At 34.8% G+C, this 24299-nt stretch overlaps 4 protein-coding genes, 1 non-coding gene and 1 pseudogene across 9 annotated transcripts; 2 read left to right on the top strand and 4 right to left on the bottom strand.

Annotated features, from left to right (window-relative positions):
• Nucleotides 1-261: 261 nt before the first annotated feature.
• Nucleotides 262-3877, top strand: LOC104768563 (Exostosin family protein). The gene is made up of 4 exons (XM_010492570.3): nucleotides 262-798; nucleotides 1452-1690; nucleotides 2545-2893; nucleotides 2991-3877. The coding sequence occupies exons 1-4, from the start codon at nucleotides 487-489 to the stop codon at nucleotides 3654-3656; spliced, it is 1566 nt and encodes a 521-aa protein (XP_010490872.1). The 5' UTR covers nucleotides 262-486; the 3' UTR covers nucleotides 3657-3877.
• Nucleotides 3878-4664: 787 nt separating this feature from the next.
• LOC104772113 (putative homeobox-leucine zipper protein ATHB-51) lies at nucleotides 4665-5908 on the bottom strand. The gene is made up of 3 exons (XM_010496759.2): nucleotides 5800-5908; nucleotides 4927-5291; nucleotides 4665-4832 (listed from the first exon to the last, which is right to left on the bottom strand). The coding sequence occupies exons 1-3, from the start codon at nucleotides 5906-5908 to the stop codon at nucleotides 4665-4667; spliced, it is 642 nt and encodes a 213-aa protein (XP_010495061.1).
• A 6111-nt stretch (nucleotides 5909-12019) lies between these two features.
• LOC104768562 (putative homeobox-leucine zipper protein ATHB-51) lies at nucleotides 12020-13943 on the bottom strand. The gene is made up of 3 exons (XM_010492569.3): nucleotides 13592-13943; nucleotides 12612-12973; nucleotides 12020-12483 (listed from the first exon to the last, which is right to left on the bottom strand). The coding sequence occupies exons 1-3, from the start codon at nucleotides 13710-13712 to the stop codon at nucleotides 12256-12258; spliced, it is 711 nt and encodes a 236-aa protein (XP_010490871.1). The 5' UTR covers nucleotides 13713-13943; the 3' UTR covers nucleotides 12020-12255.
• Nucleotides 13944-17480: 3537 nt separating this feature from the next.
• Nucleotides 17481-19563, top strand: LOC104768561 (uncharacterized; annotated as a pseudogene). Its single transcript, XR_015592119.1, has 4 exons — nucleotides 17481-17665; nucleotides 17879-18988; nucleotides 19072-19144; nucleotides 19220-19563. The product of XR_015592119.1 is annotated as an uncharacterized LOC104768561 (transcript).
• A 98-nt stretch (nucleotides 19564-19661) lies between these two features.
• On the bottom strand, nucleotides 19662-19734 carry TRNAR-UCU (transfer RNA arginine (anticodon UCU)). The gene has a single exon. It is a non-coding gene; the product is annotated as a tRNA-Arg (tRNA).
• A 200-nt stretch (nucleotides 19735-19934) lies between these two features.
• LOC104768560 (putative 3-deoxy-D-manno-octulosonic acid transferase, mitochondrial) lies at nucleotides 19935-22531 on the bottom strand. Of its 4 annotated transcripts, none has more exons than XR_015592324.1 (11): nucleotides 22188-22484; nucleotides 22007-22100; nucleotides 21869-21911; nucleotides 21661-21783; nucleotides 21455-21574; nucleotides 21291-21369; nucleotides 21084-21191; nucleotides 20843-20940; nucleotides 20647-20752; nucleotides 20440-20559; nucleotides 19935-20359 (listed from the first exon to the last, which is right to left on the bottom strand). XR_015592324.1 is itself a non-coding variant. In XM_010492567.3 (11 exons), exons 1-11 carry the CDS (start codon nucleotides 22378-22380, stop codon nucleotides 20118-20120), a joined length of 1314 nt encoding a protein of 437 aa, XP_010490869.1. In that variant the 5' UTR covers nucleotides 22381-22531; the 3' UTR covers nucleotides 19935-20117. The 4 variants fall into 4 exon arrangements, 3 of the variants coding, with proteins under 3 accessions (XP_010490869.1, XP_087360327.1, XP_087360328.1); XM_010492567.3 differs by having other exon boundaries at nucleotides 20647-20740; nucleotides 22188-22531; XM_087504201.1 differs by having other exon boundaries at nucleotides 20440-20740.
• Between the last annotated feature and the right edge of the window lie 1768 nt (nucleotides 22532-24299).

Below are 24299 nucleotides of genomic sequence, written 5' to 3'. Positions count from 1 at the left end.
TCTATGTATATTTTATAATGAAAATTTATTTTTAATAATATCATAATTTTAGAGAATTTATTTGAAATGCTTTTTTTGGGATATACTTTTTCAAAATACCATTTTTTTGAATATTTAATATACGAGAGTTCTGGTTTCGATTTGTGTTGGGGGCACCGGGGCAGGGTGGAAATTGATCGAAATAAAACGTTGGTGGTGAAAAGTGAAATAGAGAGAAAGTTTGCATGTGAAAAAGGAAAGAGAGAGTTGGAAAGAGACGACGCTTGGCACGAGGGAGCAACCACTTATTACCAAATGTTACTCTTCCATTCACCTTGTTTTTAATTCTCTTCTTAATTTTTCTTCTTTTGCTCCCAAAACCGAAAGCAAAAAAAAATTATAAAGTTCACATAACAACAAAAACATAAACAAACTCTCTTCTTTTAATTTGATTCTTCGTCTTCTTCTCCTTTCTTCTCAAAGAAAAAAAATTAGTTACATAGAGAGATGGGAGATGAAGATGTTGATGGCAAGTACTCTAGAAACATGTCTGCATGTTCCTCAACGATGTCGTATTCAACTAAACTCTTTCTCTTCATGGTTCCTCTAGTTCTTGTTTCTGGCTTCGTCTTTGTGAATATTGGTCGTCCTAAAGATCCATCATCTTTCTTAACCTCTTTGTCCACTTCTCCTCATGATCTCCCTTCACATCCGTCTCTGCCTCCAACGACGGCGCCGGCGCCATCTCCTCTGCCACCAGAGATGATACTTCCGTCGTTGCCAGCATCATCTTTATCGACTAAAGTGGAATCTATTCAGGTTAGAGAAATTAAATTACTTAATTAGAGATACCAAAATTATTCCTTACTTCATTCTTCATCTTTGCATGTTATGTCTTTTCTTCTTTCCGGCTACTGTATTTTTGTTTAATTTTTATTCTTCTTCTAATCTTAATTTTTACCAACAGGGTATCATAACATTCGTATATTTTTTTAACAATTTAGGATTACGATATTGAGATGAATATATATTTCCTTATTATTTTTTTAGAAAAGTTAACATATATGTACATGTGTATATTAGTTCTTGTTAGAATAGTTTCTCTCATCTTATTCCATTAGCCTTTTATTAAACTTATTTATACAATAATATTACTTGCATCGAAATTTCTTTACATTTATGATAATAGTAAATCTACATATATTTACTAATAAGAAGATATACACATATTTAAACTTTCCCAAGAAAGAATAAGGAATTATATTCATCTCAACTGTAAAAATTTTAATTCGATTCTTTTTGTGAGTTAGCAAAAGTTATAGTGAAATTGTTTTTATTTTTTAAAATATGTTTTTGGTCGGGTGGTCTAAATTTGAACTAATTAATCAACAACACATGTCAATCAATATGTTTTGGTTACTAAAAACTTAAAAGTAAATTAAATATTAATATAGAATATTATTATTGAACAGGGAAATGATAATCGGACCATTCGATTGAATCCGATCATTACTACAACGAGTAATAATGTCACTTCTACGGCGCCATCGGAACCAAAGAAAAGAAGAGTTCTAAGCAATTTGCAGAAGATCGAATTCGAGCTACAAAAAGCTCGAGCCTCCATTAAAGCCGCTTCGATGGACGATCCCGTGGACGACCCGGACTATGTTCCTCTTGGTCCTATGTATTGGAACGCTAAGATCTTTCATCGGTAAGTAAAAGATAATTACTGTATTGTTCTTTTTTTAGAAAATAAATTGAAGTTACAGTAATTTGGGTTCGCTAAGAATTTATTTGGAATAAATTAGAGTCAAACGGTTGGAACTATGAATTTATTGGCTCGTTGAGCATTTATTTTAATTAAATTTAAGTCAAACGGTTTGGCATTATGTATCATAAATAAGGTTTGGAACTGATTTTAAATTTTAAGAGAGTTTTTTTTCAAACGTGGCGCAGTGAAGTTTCAACTAAAACTGAATTACGTTGAGTGTTTTTTTTTTTGTCAACAGTTTATTTATTTATTTAGTTGCTTGTTTATTAATTGTTGATCTTGTTTGAAATCAATCCTACTGGTTTATTAATTCGTCTAGATCGAAAACATTTTGTAGTAGATAGAGATACCTTATATACTTTGTTTTCACTAAAATAAGTAAATGGAAGAGATTTTTTTTTGTGGTGTCACATTTTATATGCGTAAGCAGAGAAAGGAATCACATTCCTTGATCATTAATTATATCACTATTGGCCCATCTTCTATGGTTTGGCAAAATAAGGTAACCAATGACGACTGCATATTTTGAGGATTTACTACTTATTATAGTCATAGAGCAGAGAAGACCTTCGAACCTGTTATTTCCTAATAGGTTTTTTACCCCTGTCGCTTTACTATTTAATATTATAGGAGGCCGAGTATGTGAATTTCACAGTTTGTTATATCCTATTACGTAATATACATGTGCACAAATCGTTTTCATGTGGTCCAATGTAGAGAATGGCATAGATTTGCAAACCATGATCCATGATGTGCTTACGTTTCTTTTTTGGTTCTCGTATTGAAATGATCAGGAGCTACTTGGAGATGGAGAAACAGTTCAAGATATATGTGTACAAAGAAGGCGAGCCACCGTTGTTTCACGACGGTCCATGTAAAAGCATCTACTCTATGGAAGGAAGTTTCATCTATGAGATGGAAACAAATACCCGTTTCCGGACCAATAATCCCGACAAGGCCCACGCTTTTTATTTACCATTTAGTGTCGTCAAGATGGTAAGATTCGTGTATGAACGCAACTCTCGTGATTTTGGCCCCATCCGAAATACAGTGAGAGATTACATCAATCTTGTGGGTGATAAATACCCTTATTGGAACCGCAGCATCGGAGCCGATCATTTCATGCTCTCTTGCCATGATTGGGTACGTTAACAATATATTTCCCCCCACTACTAGGCTTATTTCCTCTGGTTAGCTAGTTATGGTTATAATCTTGATTTTTTTGTGTGTGTATATATAGGGTCCTGAGGCAAGTTTCTCTCATCCACATCTAGGACATAATTCGATACGAGCATTATGCAATGCCAACACGTCAGAGAGATTCAAACCAAGAAAAGATGTGTCAATACCCGAGATTAATCTACGGACAGGATCCTTAACCGGATTAGTCGGTGGCCCGTCACCTTCCAGCCGTCCAATCCTAGCCTTCTTTGCAGGGGGTGTACACGGACCAGTAAGACCAGTCTTGCTCGAGCATTGGGAGAACAAAGATAATGACATTAGAGTCCACAAGTATCTCCCTAGAGGAACATCTTATTCGGACATGATGAGGAACAGCAAGTTCTGTATTTGTCCAAGCGGCTATGAGGTTGCGAGCCCTAGGATCGTGGAGGCACTTTACTCGGGTTGCGTCCCCGTTCTGATAAACTCAGGCTACGTTCCTCCTTTCAGCGATGTTTTGAATTGGAAATCGTTCTCAGTGATCGTTTCGGTGGAAGACATACCTAATTTGAAGACGATCTTAACGGCTATATCGCCGAGACAGTACCTAAGGATGTACAGGAGAGTGTTGAAAGTAAGGCGACATTTTGAGGTGAATTCACCGGCGAAAAGGTTTGATGTGTTTCATATGATTCTTCATTCGATTTGGGTAAGGAGATTGAATGTGAGGATCCGTGAGGTCTAAGTTAAGGGTTTTTGGTTTTTTTTTTTTTCCGGATTTTTTGTTCGTTTTGAGTGGTGAGTTGTGAAAATAATTTGAAAAGTCCGGAGGGTTTTTTCTTGTAAATTAGTATAATTGAGCTTTTTTTTTATGTGTCAAATATGCTTTGAGTGTGTTTTCCCCCATTAATTTGTAATACACGAATAATAAATTATGTTCGCATAATACTATCAGTCATACGAAAATTCAAAGTAAAAGTAGCTTAATTACCCAAAATAAAAATGTAGCTTATGCATTGAAATACTGTGATTTATAATCTGGTAATTAGGTGACTTTTTGGTGTTCACCCCTATTTTAGTTTTCCAATGCTCAGCTATAAACCGACATTTGGCTGGGCCAAAACCCAGTTGCAGTTGCAAACTGTAAATCACGACGATAGAGGGCTTTAACGTCATTAACGTATTAGGGAACGGTTCAACGTTTGATATGAATCTCGGAAGGTGCAGCAGCAAATAGTAGTGAAAAGTTCTCAAGTAATATCTCTATCTCCTTGACTGCCTCTGCTGCTATATAATTGCTCTGTGAAGTATTATTGTTATTATTCGTATGTTCTTGGGATTCACGTTTTGCGTCTGATTTTCGATTTAATCTGAGACGAGACCCGTACGTAGTAAGTGGAACTCATTTGATCCGAAAGCCCCCAAGTTTGACAAAATTATTGTTAGTATGCTCATTTACAAGTTGGTTTTGTTTTGATAGCTCATTGAAACTATTTTCTCTACTACGTAAGTACACTGTGACTTCATACGAGAACCTTGGCATGGAAGCTATTCAACAAACTAGACCATTTTAGATTGCGTCTAAAACATTCTTGAGGTTACACGAAAACGTTACAATATTTATGAGAAAAATAACCATACAATGAGGAAAAGCTTCTCATAGTCTACATCACTTGAATCTAAAAAAACATCAAAGTCTAGAGCTCTATATAGATGAGACTCTTTCTTTCTCTCTCTCCAAGATCAGCAACAACTACCACGGGTTAGGCGGCTGCGATATCGGTGTCCAGCGAGAAGAAGCAACAATCATTGGACTATTATTGTATCCACCAATACAGTTAGTTTGACCTCCTTCAGCAATTTGGTTGATATTCATCATCAAACTTTGATCTCTTAGTATTATAGCTCTCAGCTTCTTCACCTACATCATATCACATATCAATTTGTTGTGAGGGGTCTCTTTGAAACAAGCAAATATTATTTTAAATAAGACTCCATATGAATAGTGCCTAGACCTCATCGTGTAGCATCTGATTCTCTTTCCAAACAGCATCGTACTCTTGCCTAAGCGAGTCGTATGACTCCTCGAGATGCTTCACCTTCCACCGCGCACGGCGGTTCTGGAACCAAACCGCTGTCTGACGTGGCTGCAGACCAAGCTCCCTCGACAGCTTTAGTTTCCTCTCTGAATCTAATCTGATATCTTCTTGAAAACTTACTTCCAGTGAAGCTAATTGTTCACTCGTTAGCCTCTTATTTTTCTTTATCATCTCGTTGTTGTTACTCGAATCACAGTGGTACGTATTGATCATCTTCTCTGATTCCGGTACAGTGATAACCGGTCCGGTTTGCGTAACAGCAGCATGTGTATACGAATTACCTGATATTATAAAACGATTTCAGGAAAGAAAAAAAAGAAGATAAAAACAGAAAAGAAACAAAAGAAGCGACAGAACGCACAACATAAACGAATCTCGACGTTTTTGAAAAATTGACGTCCAGTTTTATTTTACTTTTAGAAAGAAAAAAAAATACGAATTGGAATCAAACAATAACGATATAGGATTTATATGATATATAACGACAAGATCTAGTTGTATAAAAATGAACTTTACAGATTAATAAAAACTAAAATAATAACTAAATTATTGTGTCTAATTGAATGAATCACTGAATATGCTAGCAAACCACAGAATAACAAAAACCATATTCAGTGATTCAATTAGACACAATATTCAGTGAGCTAGGTCCACCGTATGACCAAATTGGACAGAAGATTTTCGGAACCTTAACACATTGCAACAACGGCGACACAAAAAGATATGACCATGAATAAAGAAATTAAGCACATTTATCTAAATTGGTTTGGTAGGTGTGCATATGTATACCTGCAGAAGGATCATAGTTGAAGCTCTGGAGCCAGTTAGACTCCACCCGTGGCGGTGGCATGAACGAATCTCTCTCGTTTTGGACGTTGCTCGTCGTTGACCATTCCATTATTTTTCCTAAAATAAGAACACATGAGATCAGATGGTTAAAAAGGAAGAAAAATTAGGGTTTTACTATAAAGTATAGAAAATTAGGGCTTTTGTTGGACAATACGAGCGGTAGAGGCGTTTTTCTCTTCTGTACGTACACTTTGTCTTTTGGATGCATAAAAGTGTGAGAGCATGCAGTAAACAGGAGAAAAGAATATTTATAAGGAGATATTAAGATATAGGTAGCTAGAAGCGTCGATAGATATACAAAGAGAAAGAGACATATATTTTGTCTTACTTGGACGCCATCGACTCATCGTTCATCATACCGTAGATTGATATATCTGTTGAATCTAACGGTCAAACTTGAATTTTTTTTCTTCTTTCTTTCTTAACGGTCGTTTGAGACAGATGGTTTAACGTAAATTGGGGTGTGATCGTGGTTAGTAGAATTTGAAATTGTAAGTGCTATTGAACGTTTTATTAAAATTGGTACAATGGTAAATCCGTATATGATTGAAACATGAGACGGTCGCAAAATAATCATGACTATGTGTTAATTACTTAAAGGGTGTAAAACACTAACACTATGATGACTATGAGTATTAAAATAGTATTACACGTTTATTATTTATATTGAATTTTTTGTGAAATGATACTATAGCTAGTATACACATATTTTTAACTACCAAAATTTTTAAATAAACAAACAGTCAGACAGAAACTCTCTTAAAAAGTCCATTTATTTTGTTGTATATAATATACACGCACATAACTATATATAATAGATTATAATTAGAAGATAGATACACGAACAAAGAAATAAATGAGTTTTATTACAAGTTTGAGCCAACCTACAGACTGTTTCGTATAATTTGGAAACCATGTAGAAAAATTAAGATCAGAATTCTTAGGAAACTTAGGATTCCAAGTCATATATAAAAGTTCCAGAGTTTTTCTCAAAAAATAATGGAATGGCAAAATTCTGCATTAAGGCACCAATTCTATACTTACGGAAAGGGTCATAGAATCATCAAAGGGTAAAGCATTATCTTAGCTAGTGGATTAGTTATACTAGAAAGCTCTTCTAAACTTGAAATCCTTGATCAGTTACATAAATCTACTTGTGGACTTTTAACATTCGATTACCACCGGCCGTTGTTTAAGACTTGGAAATATTAATGTAGTAATTGGAAGAAAATTGAACACGTACTGATACAAAATTTGATTTGGATTTGTAAGTTTATGTACTAGTTGATAGAGGTTCAGGTATCGATAGTCAAAGTCAAGCTTAAAATAAGTGAAATGGTCCCCCAAGAAAACTCCATTAAAAAAAAACTGACAACATGGTTCACCCCTCCTTATGGTATAATATAAATTTGCCTCCATTTTTACCCAAATATATTTTTCTTCTTGTTTTGTCTAATAATATATATATACACGCACCACCGAACATTCACAAAAATTTATATTATAATGCAATAAGGTTTGTCACTATTGGTAAGTCCATACAGACATATGTGCAGTAAACTGAGAGGCCAAAATCTATGGTGTATATGTATGTATATGTGCAGTAACATGAAAAAGCATAAAGCTAACTTTGAAAGCAACCTTTGAAAGATAAGAATCAGCACAAATAGCCATGTAGATCGTCTATATATATAAAGAGTTAAGAATGTAAAGTATGTAACCGATCGATAAAAGCAACAAAGAAATAAATTATAGTCAATAAATCATTTTGAAACCAACCAAAAAAAACAAAGAAAATATATTGAAAGAAGTTCCAGTTACTAATAAGCATCAGCAAATCGTACATATACATGAAAAAAAAAAAGACAAAAATACTTGTCTCGTGTGCAGTTGATATGACAACGATTCTCCTATTGTATTTGTAGTATATTATGAGTGTTATCTAAAATTGCGTGTTCAAAAACAATTGGATATTTTTTCCTCATCGGAGATTAATTGCGAGCTAAATTAGCACACTTTCTGGTTCCATATTAGCATCCTGAATATCATTAGTTTATTATAGCTGTGAAAAAATGAGTTTTGGCTGATTCAGGACATTATATATGTTTGTTACTGTCTCTTACGTTTTGAAGATTATATATGCTTTATAAATATGATGAACTGTTCAATTTTCTAATACTTAACTAGTTCATAGAGCCGAATTAACGATAGTATAAGAAACGACAAAATAACATTTTCAGATGATACAGTCATTTAAATGAATTATAAATACTCATATAAGACCTTTTAACAGAGTCTTCTGATGCATGCATTATACAGAGAAGGAAGACAGAACGAAAAACTCAGATATTCAGAATCAGGAGAATCCATCCGTTATTATTGTTTTCTAGAACTATTCAGAAATAAATTCATTATTTAGAAGAAAAAAAAATGGTTCTTTAAATACGTATTGTAAATTAATCAATTCGTTTTATCCAGTTCGATTTTAAGCTTCATAAAAAAAAAAAAAAAAAAAAAAAATAGTGATACCAATTTAATTATACTTTTGAAAAAGTTACTCGAAGTTGGTGTGTAAAACTAAAGCGTACATTTTATTTGATCGGGTTTACCAAGCCTGGGGCTCAAGTTCACCGACTAGTCCAAATTATAGTAACTACTAACGATGTGGGTTTATCTCCTTCTCTGCCTCTGCCATTATGTATAATTTGCCTTGTGAATTACCATTAATTAACTTATCTGTTCTATAGGGATTCACGTATTGCGTCTGATTGGACTTTCAAAATAATCGTACAAGTTCTCTTAGTCCTCTCTCCAAGATCAGCAACAACTACTAAGAGTAAGGCTGTGGTGGCCAACAAGAATTAGAACCAACCATCGTCATCAGACTATTGTATTCACTATTAATACCCCCTTCGGCGATTTGGTTGATGTTCATCATCAAACCTTGATCTCTTAGTATTATAGCTCTCAGTCTCGTCAAAATAAAACAAATCTTCTGTTGTATAATAAAACAAATTAAACGACAAAATACTTAAAGAAATCGCAGAAGTTCTGAATTAATGACAGTAAAAGACAATAAATGGCTGAAATAAATAGTGGCAAATTATTTGACCTGAAACATAATTTTTTATTGAAAAATTACTATGTTGCAGAAATTACTGAGTTTCATATTATAAATTTATTCATGTTTCAGAAAAGACCATCATCAAAACAAGTTTTTTGTAACTTTTTGATGTTTACCAAAAATAAAAGGGAATATGTTTAAAACATGTTTCTCGATCCCTTTGTTTAACAACACATATTTTTCATATTTGGCGAAAAATTGTAGTATTTCTTTATAATTTTAAGTGGTAAAGGTGGAATCACACATAAATCAGATATAAGAAATTAGACGTGTTTTTTTTTTTTTCTTCCTTCGACCTTTTGTAATTCTTATAAGTTATAACACGTACCTATAGCTACATTATTAATCTGTGCTTATATAACATAAACCTATATTTTGGTGAATATGAATTATAAAAACCTTACCCCACATATTACAAATTTACAACCAAGCCGCAGTGAGATAGAACGATCGAACATGAGTTTGATTAAAACAACTAAACGAATACATCTACGTAAATTGGTGTGGTATATATATGTGTGCACATACCTCCGTAAGGATTATAACTGAAGCTGCAGAGCGAGTTAGAGAAGTTAGACTCCTGCCATGCATGGCGATGGTATGGAATCAAATCTCTTGGTTTGTACGTTGCTCGTCATAGACCATTACATTTCCTTCACAAGAAGACACGAGATCAGAAGATTAGAAATGAATAAACTTCACCGTGACGAAGAAACGAAATATAGAATTTATGGTTGGAACATACGATTGATCACTAGAGGCGTGACCAAGAAGTCTGGTCTTCTATATACACACTTTGTTTTTTGTAGATGCGACAAAGTGTGAGAGCATGCACTAAAGAAGAGATGAAATATATATAGAAGGAGTAAAGGAGATATAGAGATAGAGGTAGCTAGATAGGGATAGTGAAAAAAAAGAGAGTATAGTGTCACATTTTGTCTCACTTGCTCGTCATCGCTGATCATTTCCCTAGCATTTACGTATGTTGATATGTTTGTTGAATCTTACGGTCATAACTTAATTTTTGTTTGTTGTGTTTACTTATATCGGTCTTCTGTTACAAGCAAACAATGATTGCAGCGCAAGTTATGGTGTATTGTGGTTGCTAAGAATTTGCAAATATAAGCGTATTTGGATGGTCAATTAATAAGATTTCTATATATTATTGAAGTAGATAATCTTTTGCAAAAGAAAACCAGACTAGTGCACATATGTCAACTCAAATGGGTGAAACCCTATACGATGCAGTTCGTCTAGCTAAACTTGAAATCATTAGCAGTGACAGGATTTTAAGTGTGGGCTTCTAACATTTTAATCACCACCTCAATTTGAGTGAACATCAAAGACATGAGATTGTATAAATGTAGGTGAAAAGAAAATTGACTCAACACTGATAGTAAAATATTATTAGATGAAGATTTGTAAAATGATGTAATTAATATTAGCCAGGTGGGGGTATCAATGGTCAAAGACTCAAAGTCAAGTTTAAAATAAGTGCAATGGTCCAAGAACTCCATAAGAAAACAGAAAGAAAAAAAAAAAAAAAAGTAAAAAACTGACAACATGGTTCCCCCATATATTGGGTCGTCATATAGAAGAAATATGCTTTCATTTTCAGCCCTAATTTTTATTTTGTTCGTTTTTTGTCTTATGGGTCACCCTCATTCACCGTATAAAAAATCCACACAAAAAAAAAGTTTATATAATGATGCAATAAAATTTGTCACTACTGGTAAACTGTGTGTTCAGTAACCTGAAAGGCCAAAAGATACGGTAAAGATATCTATGTGCGTGCAGTAACATGAGAAAGCAAAAAAGCTATATTTGAAAGAGACTTCACACAAAACAGCGAAGTCGATCATCTATATGACGTATTTAAGATTGATATATAGTAATTGCATCAAATGAAACCAAAAGAGAAAGAAAAAAAAAATTAAGAAGTTAAGTACCAAATTAGGACTTCCAAATATTAAGCATCAGCAAATTGATATATTGAAAGAAAAATTAATTGAGACTTGCAGCATAAGACAACAATTCTACTATTGAATTTGTAGAAAGTTTTGTTGATGTAAAAAAATTGCAGATATCTAAAATGTGTGTGATCTTGAAATATTTTTTTGCTATTTTAAGGATTATAGATGTGAAAGAACACGAGTATTGGTTGATTCAGGAAAGTACGTGCAAAGGAATGGTTATCTACTTCATAGGATTGATTAATTAAGAGCCTTTTAAACGACAAAATAAACTGTTTGATATGAGATGCGGTCAAAGAAATTTTAATTAATTTAAACTGCTATTGACAGAGAGTCTGCAAGGAAGACAGAAGTTAAAAAGTCAGAAATTTTAGATGCGGTGAATCGATCCGATCAGGACAATCCATGAGTACGTTGCTATTGTCTTTTTTTTTTTTGGAACTTTTCTACATTAGAATAGAATATAGTTTAGATTGGATGGTTTAGATAAACCGGACAGATTACACTTTGTATCTGTACCAAACCAAAACCCTCTAGAGAATTAATTTCATTACTACTTGCAGTAAATTCGGATACTATAGTTATTCAAAAGTTACTCGAAGTTGGTTTGTGAAATTGGTTCAAATTTAATCCGGTCGTTTTTATTTGGTAGGCTCATGTTCACTGGCTCTTTGACTAGGCCCAAACAGGGCCCAAACAGAAACAATAGAATGACAGCTTCGTAATATGTCTGAGCCCAACAGATGAAGGTACCACCTCAACACTCTTTCACCAAGAACAGAGAGGGACACAGTCAATATTAACTTATCAATATGGTTTGATTTTCATTTAACATGCTTTATCCTTTGATTTTTACAATCTTTCCATATATTCATTCGACAACATTGTTCTGTGACATTAAGGAATGTTCCAAAAGCCAAGAAGCTAGAACACACATGGCAACGTACGTCTGGTTTCTTCATTTTTTTCGGTTCATAGACAGTTTTGAGTGTTCGTAGTAGTTGATTAACAAGCCTGACTCAACAATGTTCAGATTCAACTTCGCATCCAAATTATATGGTTGTGTTTGAAACAGAGAGGAACACGTTCTATTTATGTTGTAAGATCGTACAATGGGGGGACAAGCTTGTCTTCGTCGAACACTACTCAAAGTCCTAGTCTAAAGCTCTATTTTTACTCATACTCTCTCTCCCTCTCTCTCTCTCTCTCTCTCTCTCTCTCTCTCTCTCTCTCTCTCTCTCTCTCTCTCTCTCTCTCTCCTTCTCTTCCCCCTGTCTCCCAAAGATAAGCAATAGCCTATCACGGGTAAGATGACCAGCCAGAGGAAGCTGCCATCATTGGATTGTTGTACTGCTCTGTACCATAGATTTGATGCCCTATGCTGTTCAGATTCTCTGTTCTTGGATGAGCTACCACCATCGATGGAAGCTCCGCCGTGTCTTCCTCACTGGAAACTTTGATGGTCCCGGTAGAGATTGGCTTCTTGATCAGACCTTGCTCTCTTAGTATAGCTCTCAGCTTCTTCACCTGAAGTCACCAGTCCAATTTTGTTAGGGGCAGTCTGATAAAATCAAGAACTAAAGGGATTAAAAAAAATATGACTATAGTTAATTTAGGCCCCATGATTTTAAAATAGTACAATATGGTACACAGACCTCCTCATGTAACATCTGCTTCTCTCTAGAAACGACGTCGTACTCTTGTCTAAGCGAGTCGTACAACTGCTCGAGCTGCTTCGCCTTCCAGCGTGCACGGCGGTTCTGGAACCAAACCGCTATCTGACGTGGCTGCAGACCGAGCTCTCGCGACAGCTTCACCTTCCTGTCTGAATCCAGTTTGATCTCTTCTTGAAAACTCCGTTCAAGTGAAGCTAATTGTCCACTCGTTAGTCTCTTCTTCTTTATCATCATCTCGTTGTTGTTGTTCGGAAATCGGTACGCATTCATGATCTTTTCTGGTTCCGGTACAGCAATAACCGGTCCGGTTTGTGTATCCGCAGGCGGCGTGTATAAATTTCCTGATGTAATGTATGTAACACACAACAAAAACTTTATAATATCAAACATATATAAAAAAAAAATGTACAACAATAATAAAAAAAAAAATTACTTTCCGTGAGTAAGAGAAATATAGTTATGTCCGCAACCATTTTCTTAGAGGGAACTGAACTACCATCCCAATCGAATCTCTCAACTTTTCAAAAGTGACGTTTTAACTTTTTGCATTTGGATCCCAAGGAAGAAAAAAAAATTGGGATCCCAAGAAAAATAAAAAAAAAACTTAATTTATAAAATTGTCTAGACTGAAGATAAAGAATATCTTAACTTCTCATCAGAAAAGTACATTTTTAGATGACATATCCCAAGGTTTTTGGAATGAACGTCATAAAACGTGAGTCTCTTTTGCAAAATTTGTGATTCTTTCATCATTCACAACAACATTAAGCAAACAAAAAACTTAAGACAACTTATTATTTAGATGAAAACTTAATTAAGGACACTTGATATAGTGTGGGAAAATAAGGTTTTCAAAGTTCATGGATTTGTCAAACGTGGAATTAAACGGACACCACACTGTGTAAGAAAACGAAAGCATCTACGTATATACTTGGTATTAGTATGACGTGTGAATATACCTGCGTACGGATCGAAGCCGAAGCTGTGGAGTGAGTTAAAAGAACTAGACTCCGGCGCCCATGGCGGTGGCATAAAAGCAACTCTCACGTTTTCTACGTTGCTCGTCGTTGACCACTCCATCTCTTTTCTTTCTTTTATAAACTCTTGTGAATATCTTAATATATAGAAGAATGTATGAGAGGTGGTTACAAAAGAAAGAAAGTTATAGGATCTCACATAATGGATGGATAAAGTAAAGAAAAGAAAACTAGGGTTTTATTGGACCACAAGAGAAGGGTAAGAGAGGCGTGACAAGAAGTTTCTTCTTCTATATACTTTGTCTTTTGGAGGTGCAACAAAGTGTGAGAGCACGCAGTGTTCGCACCAATACACACATATATATATATAGGGATATGTATCTATAGAGGGAGATATATAGAGGTAGTGATAGAGACAGAGTGAAATTGTCTGTGTTGTGTGAGGATTTTTTCACCTAATAAGGGAGCAACCCAACAGTGCCTTTTGTTTCGGAATTTAAAGATTGAAAAGGAAAGTGTGATATAATTTTGTCTCATTTGCACATCATCAATCATCATCCATCGTCTCTCTAACATTAATATAGGTTGATATATTTTGTTGTATCCAAGGGTCAAACTTGGAATTTTAAATTATTAGATATGTAGCATTAGCATCAATGCATCATGACAAGTTATCTTCTATGTCAATAACTCAATATTATCGTTGCGTTATACTTGGGAATTTTTTAAAATAACCATACAAAGTGTAGTAGTTAACTAGTTTCTATGTTACAATTTACAAAGTTAGCAAGACAATGAGAACCAACCAAGACAATGCCGAAATGTCGGACAGGCCATTTGCTTATTTTTATTTTAAGGTTAGAGGGGTTTTTGAAAACGGAAATTTGCATGTTTTTTGAGAAAAAAATCAAAAATCTTGAACGTGTGTGAATGCACCAAATTATTTCCTTGTAAACCAATAAATGGTAAATCAAAATCGGCATGGATTAACTTTATGTTTGACGGATTTTCTAAACTTGGAACTTTTTAACATTTACATAAATCTACTTGTGGGCTTTTTTACATTTAAACCACCGTCTTAATTGACTGAAATTTTTAGACATGTAAACATAAATGTAGTTGAAAAGAAAAATTTATATAAATTTTTTAAATTTGATGTATTAGGTAGGGGGTACGTATATGTCAAAGTTAAGCTTAAATAAGTGAAAGAGAAAGAGTGAAACGAAATTAATGGTCCCCCAAAACTCCATTAAAACTGACAATGTGGTTCCCCCCTTCTTTGGTTATGCCTTCATTCTTGGTCCTAAGATTTTCAGTTATTGTTTTGTCTTATATATACACACCATCTAAATCAATTTATGTGTATGTGAAAATTAATATGCAAAAGGTTTTGGCACTAGTGGCAAGTCCATACCAATGTATATGTGCAGTAGTAACCTGTATAGAGTATATATAGGGTGAGGCCAAAAGCTATCTTTGAAAGCTAAGAATCAACACAGTTACACAGAGAGCTAAGTAGATCATCTATATATAAAGAGTCTGATACGACCAATAAAAGCCAAAGCAAAGAAGAAGTTTGAAAACTAAGTCTCATTGTCCTCATCTACTGTGTAGTCTCTTCTTTCTCTCTTTACCCCCACATTCTTTTATTAACTTGCAGTTCTACACACAATCTCTCTCTCTCTCTCTCTCTCTCTCTCTCTCTCTCTCTCTCTCTCTCTCTCTCTCTCTCTCTCTCTCTCTCTCTCTCTCTCTCTCTCTCTCTCTCTCTCTCTCTCTCTCTCTCTCTCATATTCAATTGCTACTTAACAAATTGTTGATGTAAATAGTGTAAGAGAGAGAAGGATAGAGGGAGGGGAAAGGAATCTTTTTCTATGTTAAAAGTAGATAGGGTTTGAACAGATTGATGATAAGTATAATGAGATTTAAAACTAACGACAGTAAAAAGGGAAGCTTTTAGGGCCTAAACCCTTGAAAGAGATGAGACATCACAATTTTCATAGTTTTTTCTTTTCTTTGAGAGATGTTGATGGGTTTCGATGATTGCATTCATTGTAAAGGATCCGTTTGATAACAACATCTCATACTCTCTCTTTTTTTTCAATCTATATTATTCAAATTTCACTATTTTAGCCAACACCCTACATAAAAAGTCTTTGATATGGACCAAAAATAACGTGTTTTATAGGTTTTATTTATAAATTGGGTTTGGTTTATTTATATGTTTTCGTGTACATTCGCCAATATGGCAATATATAGTCGATTTGTATACTCAAAATAACTAAAATTAAGACCCATCAAAATAACTTATAATAAAATCAACATTCAGCATGAAACTCCAGTTCTTTCCTATCCATTTTGTCTTAATTAATCTACTCGTTATTATGAAATGATCGCCACAGTCATTCCAATTCCTTTTATGCATGTGTTATAAATATGTCACATATGAAAACATATAGTAATGAAATATCTATTCAGAATTTCATACACACATCTTTATTTGAATAGAGCAATGAAGCTTTAGTGTTATTAACTTCTCCATATAGTAGATAATGTTAAGAACCAGGAGGTAATTAATTGGGTTCATGATAAATGATTTCACAAGATCAGTACTTAAAGCCTTTTGACAACAAAATAAGTCACTGTCAAAAAAAGTTAAATAATATTCCGCATAAAAAAAAACTTTTAACAGAGTCTCATGCATGCATTAGAATTAGAAGAAGATAAAAAATGAGAGAGACAGAACTAAAAAAAAAAGACTCAGATATTGAGGAGAATCCAACCCGTACCAGCTAACAACTACATTCTCTGCATGTTATTGTTCTTTGAGATTTTTTTTTTTCCAGAAATAATTTAATTAGTTTAAATTATTAATTTTCATTATTCATAGACGATTTCTGCAGATAGGCGACAAAATTAACAAAATAAAAAGACGATTTCATATATAAGTATATGTTTAGATCCATCAGTTACTAAGATCGGTAATCAAGAAAAAGGTCCCCCCTTCTTGGAGGAGCTAAACTTTTTTACTTGTCACATTATAAATAAGTGATAAGATCTTATGCAACAATAAAATTCAAAATATTTATATATTATATATAGAGATATAATTGAACATTACTTACTGTAAATATATAAAAAAGGGTGAATTACACATTGACTTGTTTTTCTTTTGGTTTGGTTGGATTAAAGTAAATAATTTACTACCCCCTCATATAGGCTAGATATATATAACAACAGTAATAATATTGTTTACACCATCATTAAATAACGGTAGAACTGAAAAGGGTAAAAAAATATTGTGAAGAATTAAGCCTATAGAATAGATGGATGATATAACAGTGAAGGTTAAAGTTTTGTAACAGTTTTCAATTCTTTGTAAATACATAACAGTTAAATCCCGCCGTTAAAGTCAGACACTAAACAAGGTCGCTGTGCAAATTTATTGTGTGTAGAAATTTTACCAGACATAAATAGTAACAACAAAGGTAAACAAGGTCCATAAGACTAAACCCCACTTATACATTGTAAATTTATTAATAAAGTCACCAACAATTTATACTTATTTCCTTAATTTTCTTCAACTAAACTCTGTTTTTGTTTTTCTTTCCTTTCTCTAACTATAACTATGTAACTAGTTTCATGATTTAAACAATTCTATATTTATTATTTGTAATTTCATACGCATATGACTAACTAAATCAAATTTTAAAAAAGTTATTTTTTTTAATAAATTAAAATTTTATTTTTGATTTTATATACATGTGTGGTTTATCGATATAATAATTAAAACGTGACTAACTTTTATGTGTGCTAATTTTATCGTAATTTTTATTATTTTTTAGAGTTTTTTTTTTTGTTAATTGGATTCATCCATCTTCCTCTGTACGCTTCTCGCTTTAAAATTGAACTCTTCACTGTTCATAACGATCCCATTGCTGAGAGACTTGAGAGTGACGAATTGAGAATCTTGTAGATAAGATGAAGATGAGACCGAAATCGATTCTGGTTAGGTCTTCGCGCAAGTCTCCTGATCCATCTCTCGCTTCGCCTCCGGTAACCCTATTTCTCCACCCCCTTCGTCTCTGTTTGCTTTCTCGGAACTCGGAATAGTCTTCTTTAGAATCCGGAAAATTAGGGATTTATGGTTTTCGTGATGCAGCGACATGACTAATTTCGTTGTATTCGTGTTGTTGTGGTGCTTAATTTTGAATCTGTAGCTCGCAAAAATTAGGTTGATGGAATTGTGTATAATTTTTCATCTCACAGGATGATGAAGCTACCACACACTGTGATACAGATGATGTTGAGATTGTTCGAAATACTTTTGATGAAAGAGATGTGCCACACAAGAAGCGTCATTGTCTTGGTACAACAAGTGAGACTACTGATAGAGGAGGAGGAGTATCCGTAGAGCCACCGGTGCTGAACTTGGAGGCTTGTATTGTATGTGAAGTTGCAGACGAGAGGGTATCCCGTTGTTGTGGGATTGATTGTCTTCTTTCGTTTCACGGGGAGTGTTTGTATACTGATTTGGGTACTAGTAGTAGTGAGGATCTTGCGAATCCTTTTTGTCCTTATTGCTGGCTTAAGATTCTTGCGGTGAAATCAAAAACATTGAAAGAGAAGACTGTTGAGGCGGAAAAGGCGGTGTTTAGGTATTTAGATAAAGAGGTGAAAAGTAGGGTTGAGGATGGTTTTGATATGTCAAGAGGTGAGAAGACGCCATTGATTGAGGAAACCGATCAATTAGATGATGATCAAGGGAAAGTAGGTACTGATAAAGTGACGGATGAGGTTGTTGGAGCATCAGAGGAGGAAGAGAGGGTAGCTACAGAAAACGTTCAAGACGCTGAGAATGACCAAACAGCTAAAGATCTAACTAGAGTCAGAACAGGTGCAGGGCAAAAACTAGATGTGCTACCTTTTTTGTCTATGCAAGAATCGTTTTCAGGGAAAGAACAGGACCAGGTTAAACAGAATGAGAAGCAAAGGAGAAGAAGACGGATAGAGGTTGGAGCATCAGAGGAGGAAGAGAGAGTAGCTACAGAAAACTTTCAAGACGCTGAGAATGACAAGAATGGCGAAGATCAAACTAGAGTCAGAACAGTTGCAGGGCAAAAAGTAGATGTTTCTCCTTTTTTTTCTACGCAACAATCGTCTTCAGGGAAAGAACAGGGCCAGGTCAAACAGAATGAGAAGCGAATAAGAAGAAGAGGGATAGAATTGAATACTATCGATCGTGAAATGTCAATTAAGGGATCAAGTGACGAACGAAATGGAGACGATGATATTGAGCAGGCAACTTCGTCGGCTCAAGTAACCTCCCCGTCAGGGAATATGAAGAACCTTAGTTGTGGCTAACTCAAAGACAGTGAGGTTGTTCCTTTTTCTTTCATTCACTGGAACATCAAGAGTTTCATTTCCACCTAAATTTTAGAAAGTTACATCATGAATTGCAGGGACATATCTTTCTTTAAGAAGGATCAGAGAAGGAGGCTATTTTGGACGTTTGAAGAAGAAGAGATGCTAAAGGTATATAATAACATACACTAGCTGTATTTTCATGAATTGGAGGAGAATTGTTGTTGATATATGTGTTTGGCTTAGGTCGGAGTGGAGAAATTTGCAGCAGAAGCAAAGAAGAACATGCCTTGGAGGAAAATTCTGGAAATGGGAGAGAAGGTGTTCCACGAAACACGTACTCCAGCTGATCTCAAGGACAAATGGAGGAACATGGTTAAAATGAACAAGGCAGCACTCTAATTCCTATCAATCAATCAATAGTTAGTGTGACTCATTTTGGAGATGAAGCCAGACTTCGTGAAGTAATGTGGGGTTGAGCTGTATTATATAGACAAAAGTTCCTCCTTTACAAGAACTGGCTTCTACTTTTTGTGCATCTTTCGACTGTTCGACATCTTTAGATTATCAATCAGTATATATGGTTCAAAGTTCGAACGTGTCTGTGTTTAAAAAAAAAAAAAGTAGAAAGTAAAATCTGAAAAGAACCTTGACAGAATTTTAAAAACAAAATAAAGGGAAATATAAACACACCCGGTGGGACTCGAACCCACAATCGCTTGATTAGAAGTCAAACGCCTTATCCATTAGGCCACGGGTGCTTTGTTGGTGAGGTACAGAAACAATTTTATAAATCACTTCTTTAGTCATGGTCCATGGAAGGAGCAATCTTTCTTTTCAACTCGCCAGTTTCCTAACCGCTCGAGTGTTTCGAGCGCTGCTGCAATGTACTGTGTCTTCTCTCGTATGATGTTTCTATTGTACTTTTACAAAAAAAACTATGTACACACTTTGTAGAGGCTTTGTTTTTGCTAATCAAATTTGACTTCTCGAGCCAATTCAAAATTTGCATTCAATGTGATTGCTTGATTTACTTCTCCAATTCTCATATATATTATACAAATTTTCATGAACTGCATTGTGTATAACACACAACAATTAACTCTAACTGAATTCGTTTGTATACATAACTAGCCACACTAACTTATAATTTCCCTCTAAAAATATGGAGATTGAGAAGATTCCAGATGTTAGTGATAATGCAGCCTGATAGGGATTCATAAACTTCTTTAGAAGCTCTCTGATGTGTTTCCAAGATCTCAGGGTTACTCAGGAGCAAGTCGACAGCTTCTTTGAGCTCTAGTTTTGTTGAGACCTGTGTCACTGATAAGGGGTTCGACTGCTTCATCGCCTTCACCATGTGAGAGAAATGCCCAACATGACAACCTAATCAAAGATTCCATGAATGCTGAGATAAAGTAGAGAGACAATATATTATAGTATACTAGCACCTTATCATTGAGCACCTGTAATAATGGCGCAGCCTGCGGCAGCTGCTTCAGACAAGTTATGACCAGTTAATCCCGGGATGAAAGAGCCTCCAATGACAGCTATTGGCGCTACACTATAGAATTCTCTTAGTTCACCTAAAGAAAACAAGCAGACACAGATTGGGTTCTTGAAGAAAATAAAGGGACTAGCACTAGGAAGATATAAAGTAGCGAAACCCAAACCTAGTGTATCCACCACATATATATTCGTCTTCCCTGATGTAAGCTTTTCATTTTGAGACCTTAGAGCTACACTTTGGCCATCTTTCCGCAGTTTCTACAGAAGGAGCTAGGGACAATGAAATGCGATTCACCAAAAAGATCAACCTTTACTAAGCCAATACTAAGAATGTAAGCTGAAGGCGGTTTTGGTACATACATGAGCAATCTGTTGGCCATGATGTGGATGCCGAGGCGCAATTATGACAACAGAGCCCGGATGTGATTCGAGAAGCATGTTGTGAACTCCTAAAATGACTGCACACAACACTTTGATCATCAATTTTAAGCAATGTAAAGAACAACAGAAGAATGTAAGCCATATTTATGCGACTGCAAATCCACACGCAAGTCGAAGAGGGTAAATGGTTACGCTACATATTAGTTAGGACATACAGTACCTTCTTCTTCGCCTTTATGTAATGAAGATGCAATCCAGACCTTCGTTTCTGAGAGTTCTACTTTTAGATCTCTTATACTTTCAGATGTTCCATGGAACTTGTTTACCACTGGAAGAAAAAGAAGTAGGATCTAAGAAGCAGAACATAATGGGTTGCACATAATATCTAATATTTGAATATCGTCAAGGCATAAGTGGACTACAATACCGTATTTTAAGTCACCCGAATAATTGATGACAAAGGGTGGCGCATGCAGCAGCTGGAAATGTATACCCTGCAGGTTGCTCTGTAACATTTGAGGCAAATAGTTTTAATACAATCAGGTAAGATTAAGAAATGACTTACTGAAGGTAGCATACATTGATACATACCAGTGGGGCTATCAATGAGAACTTAGATAGCAACAAGGACACCAGCGGTAGTAAGAGCGGACTAGACCATCGTTTAAAGGATTTAGTAGACATCCGAGCGTTCAATAATGCCAACGGAATCTGAGATAACGGAAACACAATATTCATTTATCCGTGCACAAGTTATCACCTCCATATCATAAACAACGAGAAGGGTGAAGAATTACATAAAGTCCTGCAGCAGCCATGATGAGATTAGGCCACAGTTCATTCTCCATAATGATAATCGCATTTGGTTTCCAATGGCCAAGGAATCTATCAATAGCCACAGGTGTATCCAATGGTGCAAACTGGCCCAAATTTTGAAACTTTCAGAACATAAATAAAAACTTCAGAGTTCCCTTACATATATCATCATACAAAATCAAAACATACCTGATGTAACACACCAATGGGAAGTTGCTTCTTAATCACTTCACTGCAACCAAAAAAAGATTGAAAGAAACCAAAATTACAAAAGACAAAAACTTTGAAATTTTCAACTTTAGCTTTTATATAACAAATGTGTCATACAATGCAGATACAGTCGTCGTCGTCATTAGAATAGTCAAATCTGGCTTTAGTTCATTGCAGCGTCTGATTACAGGAATTGCAGCCATTCCTTCACCTGAGAGACACTCAAAAACAACAAAAACCCTAATTTCTTGATTCGGAGACGTAACTGCAATAAGAGCATTGAAGTAATTTAAATCACCTAAAGAGACGGCGTGAAACCAGATGAGCGATCCCGGCGGACGTACGGCGGAGGGATGACCTAAACGCTCCGGCCAACGGCGACAATGCTCTAGTCCCCGGAGTCCGCGCCACCGTATATGGAGGTGAACTAAAGGCGAGACACCGTAGGTTAACGCTCTGTATAATCTGTACACTAACACTCCGAGCTCCATCGCGTCTCCGGCACCGACCGACGAAAGCTCCCTTCTCTTCACCGTAGGCAGTGAGTGGCGTCGCCGTTTTCTAATGAGGCCTTAAGCCCATTATTATTAAGCCCAATATAACCAAGCTATGGCCCAACTAGTATAAAACCACTTTGAACGCAGATTAATAATACGAGGGTAAAAAGAACGTTCTGATACATTACTTGTTGGACTGATGTTAAGATTCTTAAAACATGTTAGATTATGAACAGATTATCGTACTAGATGGAGCCGGCAGTAATAATTTATATTGGGCTTAAAACATGTTAGATTATGAACAGATTCAGTGTTCATAAACATGCTTTAAGAAAAAGAGACAGCACTGACAGTAATAATTTAAAAGTTTAACTGTGGAATCGTTAGATACGAAGAATATACCATGCAGCCTTTTTTTTTCACTTGTTAAGGAGGATACTTTAAATTTGACAAACATAAATTGTTCAGTGCAAAATGTGTTAAGAAGGAATAACTTTGATAACAAGTTTAAGCTTCTTCCCACGTGCCATGTTGCTTGCCAGTGAGCTTTATTTCATTATCTGTCCGATTGATTAATCTCGTCGATAAACTAGTATCCGTTCGAAATTATAGTCTAGCTACATTTATATTTGTAGACTTACAGTTCTTATTCCCTCACGTAGCTAGACATACCAAGAAATACGAAATAATAACGAATGTAGACATGCAAGCAGCGATTTTTAAAAAAAAAAAAATCTTAAGAGCCATTAAAAAACGTTGTTAAACATTTGGTTGTTATTTATCGTGGAGCCATAAAAAAAATCCGTTATAAAAACGCAATTTGGTTGCAGTAAACGCAGTTCTGGTCAGCTAATGTATACTGTATATATATACTCCTTTTTTAAGTATAATGAAGACCAATATTTTGGAAAGATTATTTGATTAATTGACGTAAGAACAAATAATTTATAGTATAATGTCAAAGATGGCTATAGTTTTGTCAAAAGCGGTAAAAGAAATTAATTTATGAATTATGATATTCCAACTAACTAAAAGTTAGTACATATTTATTTTTAAGAAAAATAAAAACTCGAGACCTAGGAAATTTCCCGTTACACAAATATAAATATAAAAGCAAAATTAGTAAATGAAACAAGGAAATGGAAGTAGGTGAGAAATAGAGTGATGAAGACTTGGTCTTGAAGACTAAGGTGTGGTGTCTCCTTCGCCACTGGAGCCAAATTGTACACATCAACTTGGTGGTTCGCATTGAACTTAACCATACTCCAATGATGGCTTCTCGAAATTTTCCATATATAGTGTAGTGCACGCACACATATTGAGATAGGATATAATTGAACTTCTTTTTATGTTTTTATTCATGGTAATCTAGAGCTTTTGATGCTAATATGATCTATGTAGATTAGATAGAGAGTTCTTTTTCCCCAATGATTGCAGTATGGACGGCAGGTATCTTTGCACAATTGCACACTAATCAGCTCATCAAATATATTAATTTTACCAAATCTGAGTAACATCACAACCGCTAGTGACTGACTACTTCAGCGTACTACTAGTTACTTGTGTCCAAAGTTGAGTATTTTTTTTGGGTGTGTTTTGGCTATACCGTGAATAAATGTCAGTTTAAATGTCTAGACCGTTTTGACAAAAAATCGATAGCACAAAAAAGCAACAAACAAAAATTAGAAATGGAAAAAGAAAGTTTGTTTGGTGTGGTTCTTTGCCGCTTTAAGAATCAATCATATATTTATTTATTTATCTAAAAGAATATATAGGTTAATCACAGAATTTTGATTTCAAATAACCATTCATTTAAAAACATTTCAAAGAATTTTTAAACATATAATTAAGAGGTTTCAACAACCCCTTCTCATCTTTTAAAAGGGGAAGAAAATACTTTTTTTTTTAACTAT

The sequence above is a fragment of the Camelina sativa genome, chromosome 20 (genome assembly GCF_030686135.1).
Source record: "Camelina sativa cultivar CO46 ecotype springtype chromosome 20, ASM3068613v1".
In the NCBI taxonomy this organism is placed as follows: domain Eukaryota; kingdom Viridiplantae; phylum Streptophyta; class Magnoliopsida; order Brassicales; family Brassicaceae; genus Camelina; species Camelina sativa.
The sequence above is the reverse complement of the archived record's forward strand: the minus strand, read 5'-3'. Positions and strand labels throughout refer to the sequence as shown.